This window comes from Meleagris gallopavo, chromosome 16 (genome assembly GCF_905368555.1).
Source record: "Meleagris gallopavo chromosome 16, MGAL_WU_HG_1.1, whole genome shotgun sequence".
Lineage (NCBI taxonomy): Eukaryota > Metazoa > Chordata > Aves > Galliformes > Phasianidae > Meleagris > Meleagris gallopavo.
The window spans coordinates 4,081,637-4,099,413 of record NC_139419.1 but is presented as its reverse complement, the minus strand read 5'-3'; the positions used below and the strand labels follow the sequence as shown (position 1 = coordinate 4,099,413).

At 56.4% G+C, this 17,777-nt stretch overlaps 1 protein-coding gene across 3 annotated transcripts in view; it reads left to right on the top strand.

Moving 5' to 3' along the window:
* Window positions 1–17,777, top strand: part of TNRC18 (trinucleotide repeat containing 18) — a 46,865-nt gene that overhangs the window by 4,476 nt on the left and 24,612 nt on the right. The window contains exons 3-13 of one of the 3 annotated variants that reach the window (XM_085237925.1): window positions 6,583–6,708; window positions 7,476–9,281; window positions 11,473–11,575; window positions 11,668–11,873; window positions 12,051–12,197; window positions 12,469–12,653; window positions 13,420–13,843; window positions 14,353–15,300; window positions 15,914–16,086; window positions 16,775–16,911; window positions 17,383–17,511. In XM_085237925.1, coding sequence (XP_085094051.1) covers window positions 6,583–6,708; window positions 7,476–9,281; window positions 11,473–11,575; window positions 11,668–11,873; window positions 12,051–12,197; window positions 12,469–12,653; window positions 13,420–13,843; window positions 14,353–15,300; window positions 15,914–16,086; window positions 16,775–16,911; window positions 17,383–17,511 — 4,384 coding nt within the window. Of the gene's footprint in view, window positions 1–6,582; window positions 6,709–7,475; window positions 9,282–11,472; window positions 11,576–11,667; window positions 11,874–12,050; window positions 12,198–12,468; window positions 12,654–13,419; window positions 13,844–14,352; window positions 15,301–15,910; window positions 16,087–16,774; window positions 16,912–17,382; window positions 17,512–17,777 lie in introns of all 3 variants that reach the window. The other 2 variants (XM_085237924.1, XM_085237926.1) reach the window with 2 other exon arrangements.

Here is a 17,777-nt window from a genome sequence, read left to right as displayed (position 1 = left end):
ATTTTAGCTCCCCTCTCGCGCCGTGTTTTCCTTTTCCCCCCACCTCCTGTACGACAGAAGGCAATCTGCAGTGTTCCATATGCACGCTGTGCACGTTCGGTCAGTTTGCCGTTGGGCAGTTTTTTTCTATAGCATTTTTTTTCTTATTCCTCCTCCCCCCCAAATCACCATTTCTGCCCTTCCCCTCCGTCCCTCCTCTCTCACAGCTGCAGGTTTGTCACCGAAGGAAAGCGCTGAGCCCCCATCCCGCTCCCGTTGTGCCGCAGGGATTTATCTTTCTTTCAGCACAGCGCAGCATCCCGAACCCATCGGTTCGGTGTTGGTGTCTGTGTGTGTTTCTCCTTATTCTTTGCTGCTGCTGTTGTTCCATTCGGGTTGTTTTTTTTGGAATGGAGCCTTGCGCAAGGGGCGAAGGGCGGCGGGCAGCAGCCAGAGCCTTTAAATAGAGCAGCTCCGGCCCCAGCTGTGACCCCCCCCATCCGAGGCTGTTGGAGCCATCCCAACTCCCTCCTAAAATAAATACCTGCAGAAATGTTTTGTGTAGGCAACCCCCAGCCTGGGGCTCGGGAGTGGGGGGGCATTGCCGGAGGTATTTTCTTGGTACTGGGGGTATTTTCCCAGAGATGGGCTGAGGGCAGGGCGATGGCGGCAGTGGGATTTGGGCTGGGGATGGAGGAGGATGCTGTGTACGGAGCTGGGGGAGGGGGTCAGTCCCCGGTCCTCATAGGGGGTGGTGTCCAGCTCTGTCCCTTCCCCGCCCCACCTCCGTGCTGTTCTTGGCAGCCGCTGTGTCCGGGGGAGCTGGAGGCTGGTGGGGCCGGGGTTGTGGATGGTTGGCTGCCGTCAGGAGCAGAGCGTAGTAATGACAATAAAAATCTGCTTTCCCCGTGGACTCAGGGTGCTCTTTCTCGGGTGGGTGGCTGTGCTGTGTGTTGGTGTTTGTGTGCTTCCCTGCCTGCACAGGCGGTGAAACACGGAGCTGCATTGAGGTCTGTAGAGTGAAACGCAGAGATTTATCGGGGCATTCCTCCTTCTCTGGTCCAACTCTGCCGTGGGTTTTTCCAGCCTAATGTGGAGCATTGAGGGGACACCTCCCCATCCCCCCGTCTCATCCTGCAGGGGAACATTGCCGTGCCAGCAAAGCCCTCCTGCAGCTGTCCTGAGAATGGTAGCAGAGCAGCAGAGCCCTGCTGGGGGTGTGGGTCCACGTGGTGCTTTTGGGGAGTTCTGCTGTGGTTTATGGCCCTGAAAACGGGTGCTCGCCCTGGGGGTGTGGGAGGTGCTTGGTGATGCTGCTGTGGGTCTGTGGGGTTTGGAGTGAGGCAGGAATGATCTCTTGCGGTTTGCACTGGGAATGAAATGAGGGGGATAGGAATTTTGTTGTTGTTTTTTGGGTCTTCCTGCAACCTTGTGCTCTGTGTTGGTGAAGGGAGCCTGTCTGCCAAGGCGGGGTGGGCTGTAGGGTGGATTTCTGTCCTGTAGGAGCTGCGTGCCGCTCTCAGCCCCATCCTGAGTGTTTGGTATAGGGCTGCAGAGGGCACAAGGGCTTTCCTGGAGCCAGGTCCTGCAGCATCCTCCCGTATTTTTGGGTTCTGACTCCTCCTGAAGCTGTGCATGGCTCTGCTTCTGACCCACTCCATTTGCTGAGATGTGCTTCATTAACACAGCTTCGTTAGCCCGGCTCCTAGCAGCCATTCTCTGCTGTAGAGCCGTGCCTTCAGCCCTGAGCTCCTTGGCAGAGCCCCAGTGACCTGGTGCCGGGGAAGCCCTGCCCGAGGATGAGGTGTGGGAAGGTCCTGGTGCTGCTCCTGACACAGCAGCAGTTGGAGGAATGGAAATAGCCGGGAATTAATCTTGCTGCAGACGTGGTGAGCAGATCTGCATCCCCTGCTCCTGCCCCTATCCATCTTCCCCCGCCGCCGAGCCTGGATGGTGGTTCGCTCCATCCGTCGCTGCCCCCGCGCCGTTCCTTTCAGCACCACCCCCTGTGGTTTTGAATATGCTTTTAATACATTTGGTTTAATTGCTTTTAATTACAAAAAAAAAAAAAAAAAAAATATCCAATAAAATTAAGCGGCTGGTGTGCTCGGGAGGAAGGGTTTCGGAGGGATTTGGCTCTGGCTGCCTGCAGTGCCATGGCATCGGCTGTGCTGCCTGGTGTCCTGTGTGTGCAGGGCTTGAGGGCTCGGTGCTCTGCCCTGCCCAGGCTGGATGGTGTTGAGAGACAGAAGAAAAAGGTGCTCTTGGGCTGCGTGGTTGTTTCTCGTTTCATTGTATGCACACATAGATGGAAACCCACGTAGCGCTTCTGCGGCATCGGGACCAGGTTGGAAATCTGTCCGAAGGCTTAAATTTGAATGTGGATTAGCACCGTTGTTCATTGGGAATTAAATCACAGCGCCGTGGCGTTTGCCTCTGCCTCTCCTGGTGTTGGGATGGGGACCAGGAAGGTGGTGTGGGGGATGCTTGGGAGAATGTGGGAAAGAAAAAGGGGCTGAACAAGGGAGAAGGGGGAGAGCCTGGGCACAGACGGCGCGTTTGAGCCTGGGTTCCTAAGGAAAAGCAGCTTACGGGTTTGCAGTCTGCCTGCAGGAACAGCAGCAGTGGTGCAGCAGTGCATTCCCCTGTTGTCCAAAGCAGTGTGCAGGTGGCACTCACCCAGCTTAGGGCTGGCTGCTGCCCGCCTCGCAGCGGTGTTCGGTTTCTCAGTGGGAAGGAGGGGCGGATAACGTGGCACGGTCCCATTTAACCTGCTGGTGACCTGGACTGAAGTCATTGTGGCTGAAAATAGGCTGCGCTGCCTGCGGGGCATGGCTCGTGGCTCTGGGAGCTCTCTGAAGCTGCTGGAATTGCTGCTGGCAGGTGATGCGGGGCCGGTGCTGTGCCGTGCTGCAGTAATGGCCCCCGTCGGGTGCCCGGGGCTCTCCTGGTGCTGTCTAATGAGCTCTTCTATAACGAACATGTGGGTGTTGCTGGGTTAATTGCGCAGGAGCCCAGACTCGACAGTTTGCTGCTTCTGCACTGGTTTTGAGTAATTAAAACAAAATGAGGATAACATTGAGGAAGGAATTGGGTGTAGTTTCTTTGCTCAGCAGAGATGCAAATAATGCGTGCACATCCTTGGTGGGACCAGTGCTGGCCTTAGGGCCCCCATATGGGACACCTCCATCCCCAGGGCTCATGGGGCAGTGGTGGCACCTGGGTGGCTGGGAGGTATCCTGGGCAGGGCAGCTTTCTAGTATCCAGTTGCTTCATTCCTGGGGATTTTGGGGAGGAATCTGAGAGTTCGATGATATTTTTTTAATTTCCATCCAGCACCTTGCAGAACATGGAGCTAGAGGGTGGATTTAGGGAGGTGCCCATCAGGGTGTTGGGTTTAATTCAGCAGGAGGTAGGAGGCGTGTGGTGCAGCTGGGGTTTCAGGCAGGGGACTGCTGTCACCGGTGGTGATGACACAGGAGCATTGACACCGCTTGGGCTGTTCTCATGCTTTGGGGTTAACGTGGGGCGTGTGGGACCGGGCTGGCTGTGCGTGTTCCAGGCTGCGTGGTGATGCCTGCATGCACTTGAGCAGATCAGGGTTACCAGCCCCGCAGGCAGAGAGCCGCAGCAGCATGTTGTGCTGCCCAGCAGCTCACTGCTGCTTCCCTATAGAGCTGCTCTCATAAAACTCACAGCCAGAAAGAACCAAGCCAGCAGCCTGGCTCACGCCTCCTGCCCTCTGCATCCTCTGGACTGGGTGGGACATGTGCTGGGAGCACTGGCTGCTGGCAGAGGGGGGGGGTCCGCCTGGTGCTGCGGTGCTGACGCTGCTGCCAGCAGTAGTAAATATTGAGCAAGAGCTGCTTCAAAATAAAACAGCCTGGACAGCGGGGTTCCTACACGGAGTAAAGCGAAATGAAAAGAAACAATAGACGTGGGTGCCAAGCTGGTGGTGAGCTTGTGTTTGATTTAAAGGGGTGATTTTGCTGCTGGAGGGAAGCGGCGTGGTGGTGGGAGAGATGCGGGGAGAGACGGGGGGGAGCGAGCCCCGAGTCCTTCAGGGGACGGGCAGAATGGAGGCTGTAGATGTGTCCTAAGAGCAGCTGGCACGATGGGGTTGGGGTTTGGGGTAGGGGGAATGGATTCAGTGGCACAGTGCAGCGATTCGGGTGCATCTGATGCAAGGCTTTGATGTCAGCGCCTGAGGGCTCGCAGCACTGCTATCTCGTGTGTGGCACGGAGTCAGATCAGCTCTGGTGCCTCGGGTGTCACTGCAGGGAGGAGGTGGCAGAGATTTACGCCATCAGCGCTGCCGGCTCTCAGCTGTTGGCGAGCTGCGAATGTGTGTGTGAGAAACAGCCCTGCCATGCTGCTGTGGGATGCAGCAGGGAGGTGGGAGGTGGGGCGGAGGGTTCCCCAAAGGGTTCCCCCCAGCAGGGTGCTGCTGCTGGCACTGGGATCGGGGATGTGCAGTAGGCTCAGATCGAGGGTCCTGGGGAGCGCATTGGGCTCAGGGCCCTTATGACTTGCAGCCCCTTGCATCACAACACGATGCTGGGGGAGGGGGCGAGGTGCTGGTGGTTAGCAATATTTCATCGCTGGCAGAAACCCATAACGGACAGATGGGCCCATGGGGGAGAATTACTTCACCTCTTCCAGAGCTTTCTGATGGTGGGGCTGTGGCTTCTCGGGCAGAGAGGGCTTTCACTCATGATCACCCCTGCTCAGGGCTGCGTGCTTCTCTCCCAACTGACAGTGGGGATCAGAGAGCTGGACAGTACTGGTGCTTTGGGAATGTAGCTTCTTGGTGCTGCTGCCGGGTGGTTGGAGTCTGGGCGGTGTGGGGCTGAACTCCCCACAGAGCTGCACCCCGGCGGTGCTCCCCTGAGTGAGGCTCCGGCGTGTGGTTGCTGCGGTCGCTGCTATCTCAGCTCCCCATCGCCCTGTGCCCGCTCAGCGGTGACTCACAGGGCTCTACCTCTTCCCCTCCGCCGCCGTTTTCAGCAGGGTTGACACATCTGTACCCACCAAGTTCCTCTAACAGCAGCCCTCGGTGATAGTGATCGATGGTTTCATTGACGGCTCCTGTGCAACGTGGGTACGTTTTACCACTGGGGAGATGGGTTGGGTGTAGAGGCATCGGATACCCCAAGGATGCTGTTCCCACCTCCCCACGGCTTCCTTGCCCCACGCCTGCCTCGCATTCCATCAGCAGGCTGCAGGAGCGTGGCTCAGATTGTCGAGCCCCTGGGCACATCCCCGGGCAATAAGCATCTTGTGCCAGTTCAGCGACTGCCCTGTCCTTGGGCACATGGCTGTGGTTTCCCCTTCTCCCCTCCCTTCCCTTTGGCAGGAACCCATGGTTGGGGTGAGCTGTGCGTTGCTCACCGCGGTCGAGTTTCTCCCCTTGGCATCACTTTCTGGCACAGAGATGCAAGGAGGAAGCGGCTTGCCCGTGGCCACCGCTGCATGCCTGCTGCTGCAGGACGTGCCTGGGGCTGCCAGGCAGCAGGTTTTGGGTGTGTGTGAGGCTTAGAGCAGCCAGAGAGCTATGCAGAGGAAGGGGTGCTCCGGTGTTTGTCTGGGGGTTGTGTTTGCACTGGGTTCATCTCCTGGAAGGCTTCGGCAGGGAATGGATGGGCGAATGCAGCCCAGCAGCTTCTCCTCTTGCACTTAGCAAGGGCAAATGGTGTTGGTACAGATGAGGCTGTCTAAATAATGTGCAGTATTGATCGGCTCTCGCGGATGGTGCCCCACGTGCAGCTTCAGGGGCTGAACTTCTCTCTCCTGGTTTTGGTGTGGTTTTGTTTGGATCCATGGAGCTGAATGCCCGAAGCTTGAGAAAGGTCATTATTGCCTGTTTGCTTTCAGTGAGATTGTAGGATTTTGGGGTGGTTTGTTGCTGGTGGGATCTGAAGGGAAGCTTGCAGAGGGCTCCACTGGCTCCTTCAGACTCTCCTGATGGCTTTTATGCAGTTTGTAGATGTTGACACCAACTGGGGAACTGCTTCCCCTTCTGCCCGTTCTTGAGGCAGCATGCAGTGCTGGATTTGCAGCATTGCTGGGTGCCGTTTGGTGGCAGTGTTGCAGAAGAATTGCTTCCTGCAGCCAAGAGCTTGCTTGATTCCCAATTTTATTATGACTATTCATTTATGAAACATTGCTGCTTATGATTTCCATGAAGATGCGGGGGCTCGCTTGGTGTCCAGGACAAAAGCCAGACCTGGGAGCACGCTTTCTCTTACCAGCTGATGGATGGTCTGGCAGCTTTCAGCTCAGGGTCGCCATCCTCTAGGGTAAGGTGCTGTTTTGGATAGGTGTGGTGCTGTTTTGTGCCAGCTGATGGGGATTGTGTGCTCATGCTTCTCCCAAAAGCTAGTACCCAGTGTTGGGATGGGCTGTGTGGGCACAGTGTGGGTTTGCAGCCCACCATTGGGTGCTCTCTGGGTTACTGCTGTGCATGGGAGACCTGACCAGTGCTCAGTGCCATGCACTGCTGCGTGTCTTCACGGCTGGCATGCAGGGGACCAACAGCTGCAACAGACTGCGCTCTGCTTGGTCTGAAACATGTTTCTCTCTTCTGTTTCCATCTTCCTGCAGGTTTTTCCCATCTTCCTAATGGGCTCTACCCGTCCTACATTCCCCTGAGCCACCTTGAGCCCCCCAGTGCAGGCAGCCCGCTGCTGGCCCAGCTGGGTCAGCACAGCCTCTTTGAGTCGCAGAAAGGTGAGAGCATCCCCGCATGTCCTGCCCCCCAGCCCCTCCTTTGGGGATGGTTCAGCAGCTGGAGCTGCTGGGCATTGTGGCATCCCTGAATGATAACATCCCTCAGTCTTAGCAATACCAAAGTCTTGAATGTGGTATTGCTGTGGAGAACCTGGCCAGGTCCTTCCTTGCAGCCCCCGTTTGCTGTTGCATCAGTGTGAATTTGGGGTTGTTTCACAACCTGGAGATCACCGCATGGTCATCCTCACAACCTGATTTCCTCAGTACAAGAAAGACATGGAGGCTCTGGACTGTGTCCAGTGAGGGTCTGGAGCATAAGTGTTATGGGAGGTGGGTGGAGGAGCTGGAATTGTTCAGACCACAGAAGAGGGGCTCAGAGGGTACTTCAGTGCTCTTTCCAGCTCCCTGAAATGAGGTTGTGGAGAGGTGGGAGTTAACCTCTGTTCCCAGATAACAGTGATAGGATGAGAGGTGATGGCCTCAAGTTGTGCCAGGAGAGGATCAGGTTGGGTATTAGGAAACATTTCATCTCCGAAGGAGCGGTGATGCACTGACACTGCTGCCCAGGAGTGGTGGGGTCAGTGTCTCTGGAGATGCTGAAGAACTATGTGGATGTGGCACTGGGGGACGTGGTTTGGTGTCATGGTGGGACAGGTCGGGGCTGGGCTTGAGGATGTTAGAAGTAGCCATAGTGATTCTACGGTTGTGCCTGTGTAGGACTGAAGGGGTGGGAGGCTGCTGTCATCCTGTTTGCTTTTGCTTTGCAGATGGGTTCTACCTATCCGGCCACGCAGCTCAGTCGGCCTTGCACCCGCAGCCGCCCCTCGCGAGGAGTGCGGGCGGCCACACACCGAGCGCTCTGCTGCGGGAGAAGGAGCTGGGGCAGCTGCACAAGAGCTCCAAGGAGAGCCTGAAAGACCCCGGCGGGAAGGAGCGGGGCTGCAGGACTGAGCTCTCCCTGCCCTTCACCAAGAAGGAGGGCAGGCCGAAGGAGGAGCCGCGGCCCCGCAGCGTGGTAGACCTGACGCAGGACACCAAGCCTGACGGCGAGCGGAAAGTGAGCGTGGTGGAGAAGGCGGTGAAGGCGGGCGAGCGCCTGTCGCCCTTTCTGGCTGAGCACGTGCCAAGTCGGGGCGGGGGCGGCGGGGAGGCAAAATCCAAGAACCCGCTGCAGAGCTCGTCCCTCAGCAACTGCAATGGTGGCGGGGATCCCGTGCTGAAGGTGCTGGGCGCCGAGCAGGACCGCTGCGCCAAGGACCCCGCGCGGCACGACGAGAACGTGAGGCCTTCCGTGCACGCCCACGCCGAGCGGCTGAAGCGGGGCGAGACCCTGCTGCCCTCCGTGGGTGCTCTGCACGTCTCCTGCAGCTGTCCCTCCCCGCATCCCTCGCAGCCGGGCAAAATGGCGCCCGCCGCCACCTTCCCCCCTCAGCCCGTCCATTCCAGTGTGTACACCATCTTCCCGCCGGCCAAGGAGCTGGGAAGGGAGCACAAAGTCATCGCCCCCACCTTCGTGCCTTCGGTCGAGGCCTATGACGAGAGGAGCGGGCCCATCCAGATCGCCTCACAGGCCCGTGACAACAAGGCCAAGGAGAAGGAGCTGGGCAAGGCCGGCGTACTGCAGTCGCCCCCGGAGCGCTGCCTCGCCGACGCCTCCCGCGCGCTCCTCTCCCAGGACTTCTCTTGCCACGGTGATGCCAAAAGGATGGAGGTCCTGAGGGAGAAGGGTTCGGTGATCAGGGCCAACTCCATGGTTCTGAAGAGACAGGTTGCATCGGAGCCCTTCCTCAACCGGCCAGGGCTGGGCTCTCCGGAGAGCAGGGAGTTCCTGGCCTCCAAGGATTTGCTGAAGTCGAGTCCGGAAGCGGAACACCGTCCCTGCGAGCGAGAGCGCTTCCAGAGATCCAGCTCCAAAGAAGCGACAAAGGTTTACGGCACTTTGGACTCCTCTCGGCAGCACCTGGACCACAGCCAGCTGAAGCCTCCCGAGCAGAAGTGGAAACCCTTTGAGATGGGCAACTTCGCCACCACGCAGATGGCGGTGCTGGCCGCGCAGCACAACCACGTCACCCGGGCGGAGGAGGAGGCCAAGAAGGTCTACCTGGACCCCAGCGGCTTGCCGCGTTCTTCGGTGGTGGGCTCGCGGGGTGCTGCCGACGTCCTGCACCCCACCTCCCACAGCGAAGGCTCGGCCATGCAGAGCCTCATCAAGTACAGCGGCAGCTTTGCCAAAGAGACCGCGTCCCGGCAGAGCTGTGGCAAGAAGAGCCCCTTCGGCGGCTTGGGCAACATGAAGTTGGACTCATCACAGCTGGGCACCTCCAAAGTGCAGCAGCTGCTGACACAACAGCCGGCCAAGCAGCTGAAGAGGGACCCCGAGAGACCTGAGAGTGCCAAATCCTTTGGCCGTGAGAGCATTGGCTCACAGGGGGAGGTAGAGGTGAGGCACCTGCCTGTCGGCATCGCTGTGGCCGTGGCCCGGCAGAAGGACAACAGCAGCAGCAGTAGCAGCAGCAAGCTGGCGCCCAGCCTGGCGGACCGGGATCGCTCGCTGTCTCTCAGCAGCATCAAAGGTGGGTTCTCCACGCCTGTCCTGGGGCTTTCTGTGTGGATCTGCAGCAGGTAGAGCTGCCGCGTGCGTGGGCTGCGTTGGGTGTTCTCAGCTCCCTTTGCCTCATGTTCCCAGCCAAGTTCTTGTCGTAAACATTGGCAAAGTGAGGACTCTTCCTTCCAGTCCTGTGCTCGCCCTGGGGGTGTGGTTGCAGCTGCACTGCTCCAACTCTGGTGGGACTGGTGGGACCAGTGTGCTCTGTGTGCTTTTGCTCTGCCATGGGCCATCAGCTGTAGCCACTCTGAGCCAAAGCCCAGAGCCCACCAGAGCCTCTCTGGGGCTCCCAGAGGGCTTGGGAGCTCAGCCACCCGTGTGAGCAGTGAGGAGGAAGGGGACCCGTTGCCAGCACCCCATTTCCCTTCTCTGTTCACCTCCCAGCACAGCTCCTTTCCACTGCTTTGACCCCCATTAATGCGGGGAGCCACAGAAACCCCAAGTCTTCCCGTTCCTGTCACTTCCCTTCGCCCTTGGGAGCCGCCTGGGGACGTGGTGGGCAGCACAGGGCTCTGCTTGTTCTGCCTTTCCAGCGCCCAGACCCTCCCAGCTCATGTTAGATGTAATTTACTGAGCCCAACTAAAAGGCTGCAAACAAGGGCTGAATTCTGGCCTGTTGCTAAGCAATGCAGTTGGCTTTCAGACAGAAAACAAGACCGCTTTTCTCCTCCTCTCGCCCCCCAAATGCTGCCCCCCCCTTTGTGTGTCAGGAGATCTTCGTCTAATAACATTAGCTTGCTCGCGCTGAGTGGACAGTGCTTGAATGTTTAGACCTTTTAAGAAGGAGAAAGCAGGCTTTAGTGGGCTAATCTGTAGTATTTGGCAAGTAAAATGCAAGTATTTAGTGCCGGGCATTGGTTGTCAGGGAAACGGACCTGAGCCTTTCCTCTCTGCATAACTGATTGAATTTTTCTATGCGGTCTGTGCGTCATGTTCGTATATATGGACAAAATGATCATTCACCATCCGAACAATCGTCGGTCTGTACAGCTAAAGGAGCGTCCCATTAGCGAGGCTGGGGAGGAAAGGCACAAATTAGAAAGTCTGTGTGTGTGTGTGTGCGTGGGGGATGAGAAGAGGATGGTGGAGCTGGCTGGGAGTAGCAGCTCGCAGGTAGTGGGGATGGGGGGGAGATGAGGGGCAGCTGCTGACCTCGGAAGGCCCTCTGGGAGGGAGAGCCGTGTGCCAGTGTTGAGAGCATCTTTGCTTTCTGCCTGCAGCCCTTGGGAGGAGCCCAGGGAGAGGAGCTGGGAGAGTTGTTGTCTCGTTGCTGCATTCCTTCTGACAGTAGAGGCTGAGGGAATTGGATACCTGACAGCATAAAAACCACGGGCTGTCTGGGTTTGAGGAAATACACAGTGGGGCCCTCCTTCAAAAAATGGCTTGTCGGCTGGGTGGACGGGCTATTAGGGGGTCTCCTTGTGCCCAAACCTTGCCCAGATGCCAGGGCTGGGATTTAGGGATCACCCAACTGTAACATGGATGAGGACAGCAAGGAAATGTGGGAAAAAATGCCTGTGTAAAAAGGTAGTTAGGGATAAAGCCACAGAAAACCATTCCTAAAGTCAGATAGCTGAAGGTTTTAGATAAATAAAAGTGGCAGGGCTGGCAAGGCTGAGTGTCTCAGTGTTTGCTGCTGTGCAGGTTGTTGCCTCCCCTGCCAGGCTGTGCTTGTGGGAGCTGTTGTGATCTGGAGGAGCTGTCTCTCAGCCCAACAGCCAGCCCTTGTTTTGGATCCCTGCCCTGATCTGCCATATGTACCCTCGCTTCACCAGACCCTTTCCTGTTGCATGGTTTGGCAAGAGAGTGCAGATTTCCCTCTAAGGGACTGGATTGCAGAACGGAGCTTGATGTTTTTGTGAGCGTCTGCAGGAGGACAAGGCTTCGGAGTGCACCCAGTGCTCCCAGTTTGTGAGGGCGTAAGGATCCTCCTCAGGTGGCTCAGATCTGCCCCATGAGATGTGCTGAGCGCAGCCGTGTGGTTTGGTGCAGGGGTTTAGTTAGCTCCTTGCAAGAGGGTGATGCTTCCAGGTACCCCTCTTAGCAAGAATGGGGCCGTGCAGACAGCCCTGCTCTGTCCTCCGGGCCTTGAACTCGATACATTGGGCAGACAGCTTTTCCAAGCTTCTCATCTGTGATGGCGTTGGTTTGTGTCTTAGGGCACAGTCGCTCTGAAGATGACTGCGGGGACGAGAGGAGTCGTCACCGGGACAGCCACCTCCTGGCAGGGCGGCTGGAGCGGGACCAGGAGAAGCTGCTCAGGTGAGGGTTGTGCCTGCCCCGTGCACTTGTGTTCCCGTCCTCCTGCAGCACTCAGACCCTCTCATTCTCTCCCTTGCCTCCCTCATGACCAGAGAGAGCAAAGAGCTGGTGGATTTCGCTCGGATCCACCCCTCCGGCTGTGCCACGAACGGTTTGAACTCCAACCTGATGGTGACGGGAGGTCCGGCCTTGGCGGGCTCCGGGCGCTGGTCCACAGACCCGGCTTCGCACTTGGCAGCGCACCCCTGGCTCCCCCGAACTGGCAGCCCCTCCATGTGGCTGGCCGGCCACCCCTACGGTGAGTGCCCTAGAGGCACCCCAGGGCGCCCACAGCAATGCAACCCACTGCTGAGTGCCCAGGGAGGCTGCTCTCTGACCACATGGGAACGGGAATGCGGTGTTTTGGAGCCATCAAACAGCAGATGACTTCTTGCGTGCATCCCCTCAGTTGTGATCGTGGTGTTTCTTCTTCCAGGACTCGGCCACCCATCCCTGCACCAGGGCATGACTCCAGGCTTCCCCCCTGCTATGGGAGGGGCCCTCCCTTCTGCCTACCAGTTTGCCAGAGACCCGCAGTCGGGGCAACTTGTCGTTATCCCCAGTGAGCACTTGCCGCACTTTGGTAAGGACATGAGCATATCCCTGAGGAGGGGAATTGGCTTTGGAGTTGGCTCAATGGGAGTGTGCTTATCCAGGGGGAGCAGAAACCACAGCTCTAGGTGGCCGTGGGCTTGCTTCTTGTTACACTGCATTTTGGAAATGAAGATGTGTTATCTTCAGCACTGGTTTCTCACCCTGTAGAGAACCCCATATAGTTTGCTTCCCTGGTTAGGAGAATTTGCCCTTGGGATCAACCAAGAATGGGTAATCCTCTAACCATGCTTGTTTTGCAGCGGAGCTGATGGACCGGGCTCCCCCGCTGTGGCCTGCCATGTACCCCCCGACCCGGAGCTCCCTGCAGCACGCTCACCAGCTCCAGCTCCTCTCCCATCAGCAGCTGCTGCGGCAGCACGAGCTGTACATCCTGCAGCAGCAAGCAGCACACGCCATGGAGCTACAGCGGAGCGCTCAGCTCGTGGTACGTTCTGGAGAGCATCTAGCTTAGAGGTGAAAGCCCAAAGTTGGGCTGTCTAGGGGGTTTGTTGTAGAAAGCCTGAGTGGTGTCAGGAGAGCTGCTCCATGGCGTGGCTTATTGAGTACTTTCATCCATATTCGCCTCCAGGCAGACCTCCTGCAGTGGTTTGGAGGAGCAGCTGCAGTGCTGGCAGTGATTGCTCTGGGTCCTTAAAGCCAGCTCCCATTCACCAGAAGGTTTTGGCAACCGTTAGGTTTCATTTGGGTGTGTTTTGCACCCAGTTAATTTTTGTAGTGGTCATCTGTTTTTAGGCCTTAGCTTTATATTTGTGCTTGCCAAGCTGAAGGCTTAGAAATAGAAACCACTTTTTTTTTGGGTTGGCGTTTGAAAGCTGAGACACCTTTCCCATGAGTCCTGGATCTGGAACTTCATAAAAAAGGCTGTTATAAGCCTCATGATGAGTCCCAGAGGAATCTACATCTGTTTCTGCCAGTGCTTCCTATCAGGTCTTCATTCAGGTCCGGGAGACCTTTCCTATCTCTGAGCACTTCAACCCTTCTCTATCCCAACATGCTTCTGCCTGGGAGGTGTCAGTTTAGGATCAGCATCTCCCTCTATCACATTGGTCTTAAAATGGTGTTGCAGTTGGTAGCACACATTTTATTCCAGTTGGTGTTGGATAAAGGTTTGGTTTCATTTGGTGGTAGATCTGTGCTGCTCTCCAGGAGCAGGTGGAGATGTGCTGAATTTTACTCTGTTCTTATCACAGGAGAGGTTGAAGGCAAACGAACAGCGTGCAGATATGGAAGAGAAGGTGACGAAAAGGAGCCTGGACAGTGCCAAATCGGGCCTGTCCTCCTCTGCCCCAGGACTGGTACACCGAAAGCCGCCCGTGCTGTCGCCCAGCGCCTCCACATCCTACAGCAAGGCTGTGAGTCCACCTCCCCTCTCTCCCAGGGCCTCACCCGTGTCTGTGCTCAAAGCTGAGGTGATCCAAAAGATGGAGGAGCCACCTTCGCAGCCAGCCTACTCCTACCCTGCCACCCCCAGCTCCCACCCCTCCAGCCCGCCCCCCGCCTCTCCACCCCCTGCTCCTGCCATCCCTCCAAAGGAAGAGGCACCCGAGTCTGTGGAGAAGAAAGACCTGGAATTGGAAAAAGAGGCTGCTGGTCCGTTTCAGGCCTTGTTCCAAGGTAAGAGAGCCCTGCTTTGACAGAGTCCCATTGTGTTTGTGCCTGCCTCCCTTTTTCTCCTCAGCTCTTTCCTGCTTCCATCCCTTTCCCTAAAGAAAACCGTGTCATGCCTCTGTAAAAGGCAGGGGAGAGGCAGGCAGCAGAGTGCTGTGGTTGGCTGGGATAGTTGCCGGGGTTCTAGGGGCACCTGGTGCAGTGGGTTCTGTTCTTCCCTTGGGTTGAGCCTGGGTTGGTTCCTCCAGAGCTGAAATCTCCATGGGAGGATGAATGCAGGATGCAGATTCCACTTGTAGTTGCTGGAGTTATGCAGAACAGACATTTCTGGTGCTGCAGCCTAAGACAGAGGTTGGCAGCTTGGCCAGAAGAGGGATGCCCAAGTAGCCACTCTGTGAGAGTAGGAAGACCTGTGAATTGACGGAAGCAAAGGGGACCCATCCCTGTGCCTCCATGAGGGAAGACACGTTGGAGACCTTGCTATTACACAGCCTGTCCCTTCCGATGTCTTGCAGAGATCCCCCCGGGATATCCATTCCAGTCCTTGCCTCCCACCTTCGGCAGACACTACCCCTACCTCCTCCAGCCCACCGCAGCAGCTGATGCAGACGGCCTGGCTCCCGATGTCCCGCTGCCTGCCGAAGGCTCTGAGCACATGGAGCTTTCCCCTGAAGTCAAACCCATCCACCTGTCTCCGTCCAAAATGCTAGAACCCATCCCAACAGCAGCAGAAGAGGAGTCTTTGGAAGAGAGGGTGAAATCAGAAGTGCAGATGGAGGAAAGCCAAGAGAGCATCTGTGAGCAGGACATGGGGGCTCTGAACATCACCACCACTGCAGCTGTCCCAGTGCAGAATGTGGACAGCTGCAATTTGCTGTTGCATCAAGGAGAAGCCTTGGGTGCTATGGAACAGGACCAGGAAGACCTCCAGAGCTGCCCACCTCCTTACCAGGTTGTGGCTTGCCAGGTGGAAGATGAGGCTCAGGCAGAGGCTGAGGGCGGAGCAGAAACCTGCTCAGTGCACATGGACTACGACAGCTCACTGGTGCACACAGAGAGCGAGACACCTGAGATGGACTTGACTCCCCAGCAGGAAGAGGCCTCTGTAGCCATGGATCTGCAAGGTGCTGATGTGCCCCGGGGCAGGGAGTTTCCCAGCCTGCCCCCTGAGGAGGGTGAGCAGGGGTCAGAGATGCCCTCCTACCCAGATGAGGCGATCTCTTGCCAAATCCCGACTCTGGACATCAAGCCGGGCGACCCGCTGGCGGGGATGAACGCTTTGGTGGCTGCCACGGAAATGCCTCAGGCTTGTTCTTTGTTGACTACTGCCAGTGTCGCTCCATCCCAGGTGCAGATGGAGGTGTTACCTGACCAGGCCTTGGAGCACTCCTTCCTGCAAGGGATCACTTTGCTGAGTGAAATTGCAGAGATGGAGCTTGAGAAACGGAAGCAAGAAATGCAAAGTAAGTGATGGGAGCGAGGTCTGGCAGGCCTTGGGTTGAGTCAGGTCTGCTTGTCTTCTGCATTGATAGAGGAGCAGAGACCCAGCTGAGGTCTCTTGCAGCCTCAGACAGGAGTGATGCCCCAAACTTCAGGCACTTTGGAGGGGCTTGAGGAAGGGTTTTTGTTGTAGCAGGCTGAGCTGCACGTGGCACCTGGACTGCTCCCCTCTTCCAAAGGCCCTCCCCATGTCTAGACAGTTTGTGGTATGCATAGTGGAAATGGAGCCCCACTTGCTGAGAGCTGCCAGGGTAACACCCTTCTGGCAGGGGCTGAGCCTGCAGTCTGCTGGGGCTTGGCACAGAAGGCCCCGGGAGCTCCAGATGATGCTTTCCAAGAGCTTGGCAGGTCCTGAAAGGATCTCACCTTCAGTAACTTCCTGAGATGAGACGTGGTGGGAGCTGCAAGTTGCAGCGTGGCGGGGTACAGTGGGAGATCTCAAGTGGGGTTTGGGGTATCCCAGAGACTGCTTGAGCTGTCATGGGTCGAGAAGGGATGAGAGCCTTTCCTTGTGCCCATGAGAGGGATAGTATCACAGGATCAAGCTCTAGCTTTTTTTAATGTCCTTCCCAGCAGGTTCAGAGAGTTTCCCTGTCCGGCCAACGCTGGAGAGTTTGCTGGCTGCCAGCACCCACATGCTCATGGAAGTACTTTCCACCCCCTTTATGGAAAGTCTGAAAACCATCCGGCTGCCTCGAGAGCTGAATCCCAACAAAAAGTACAGCTGGATGCAGAAGAAAGATGAGCCCGTAAGTAGCTCTCAGCGTGGCTGAGCCTGAAAAACCACAGTGCATCCGCTCACCACTGCTTGCCCTCCCAGTCGCCGTATGCCACCCTTCTGCATTGGGCAGAACTTCCCTCTGTGTTCCTAACGGCACATGAGTTGGCATGGTGCACTTCAGCTTTCTCTCTTGTTTGTGAATCAACACCATTGATCTCAGCGGGACCCTCCCTAGCCCTAGAAGTGGTGCTTGTAATACAAAGCCAGCAGGAACTCTATGTTACTGCTTTGGTGGGGAGAATAAGTAAAGATAGTGGCAGCAGGGTTTTTCCTTTCTTTTTCTTTCCTGACTCTTCCCCATGGGAGACACTGAGAAATTATTTTGTACCCAGCAAGTAAGTGTTCCAGGAATATTTTGATCTGTGTTTTTAAATAAGGGAGAACAGACTCCATGGATGTATTTCACTCCGCTGGTTATTTCCCAGGGAGGTTGCTCTTTCTCAGAGCTGAAACCATGCCCAGCCACCAAGCATCTTTCCTTGGCTGGTTTTGTTCCCATATCACTCTTGGTCTGTGCTTGGTGGGGGCAAGAGTGCTCTGCTCCAGTATCAGCACACAGGATGTCATGCCAGGATGCAGCGCAGAGGCACCGCAGTCTAGAATGGGGACCAGGACATGCCCTGACCTTCTCTACCCCTCTTCTCTCCTCCCCCCAGATGTACTCTATCAAATCAGCCATCGAGAACATGGATGCAATGGAGCTAGACTACAGGATGAGGCTGGCGGAGCTGCAGCGGCGCTACAAGGAGAAGCAGCGGGAGCTGGTGAAGCTGCAGAGGCGCAGGGACTCCGAGTAAGTGGCAGGCTGTGCACTTGGTCTTTTCTTTTCCAGCTGGGCACCTACCACTGCCTCTCTGTCCAGGAGAGAAAACAGCCTTCCGTCTCTCCCTGTCTCCTCTCCTCCTGGTATGGCTCACCAGAGCTTTGCACAACACACTCCTAGGCTATGTAACACACCACCCCATCACTGGTGAACGCAGCTGGGAGACCATTGTTAGAGACATCCTTGGCTTCAGCAGCTCAGTTTAGCAGTTCGGTGACAGGCGAAGGTTCTGGGTTGGCTCCCGTTCTTGCTTGCTTTCTTTTTTTTTTTTTTTTTTTTTTTTTTCCTTTTTCTTCTTTTTGGATTTATTTGCTTTATTATTTTTTCCCTGTTTGGTTTGCTTTTTGGTTGCAAAATTTGATTTTTTTTCTTTGCTATTTTTTTTCCTTTTTTTTTGTTTTGTTGCCTTGGTTAACAGTGAAGCGTGTGGTTTTTTTAAAGGGAAAAGCATGACGAGAAAAGTAGAAGCTTGGCGAGAAGAGGCCCTGGAAGGCCCAGGAAGAGGAAACTTGGATCAAGCGCTCTGTCGCCCATTAAGGAGAGAGGGAAGAGTGACAGCAAGAGTGGAAAGTAAGGCTGGAATTTGGGGAAGATGGGAAAATGGCAGGGTCACTGCACAGGGTCGTACTTGGGGAAAGCATCTCGGATGCAGAGGGGTCTCGCTGTGGCGATGGTCAGGGAGGATGGTGTCACATCAGTGGTGTGGAAGCTTTCAACATGAGCATGGCCTCACGGTGGGAAGGCGATGCCAGCCCATGTGTCTGCATGTTGGCTGTGGGTAGGACAGGCAGAGTTGAGTTGTTGAGCGCTCGGTGTCGGGAACGTGTCCTTATGCC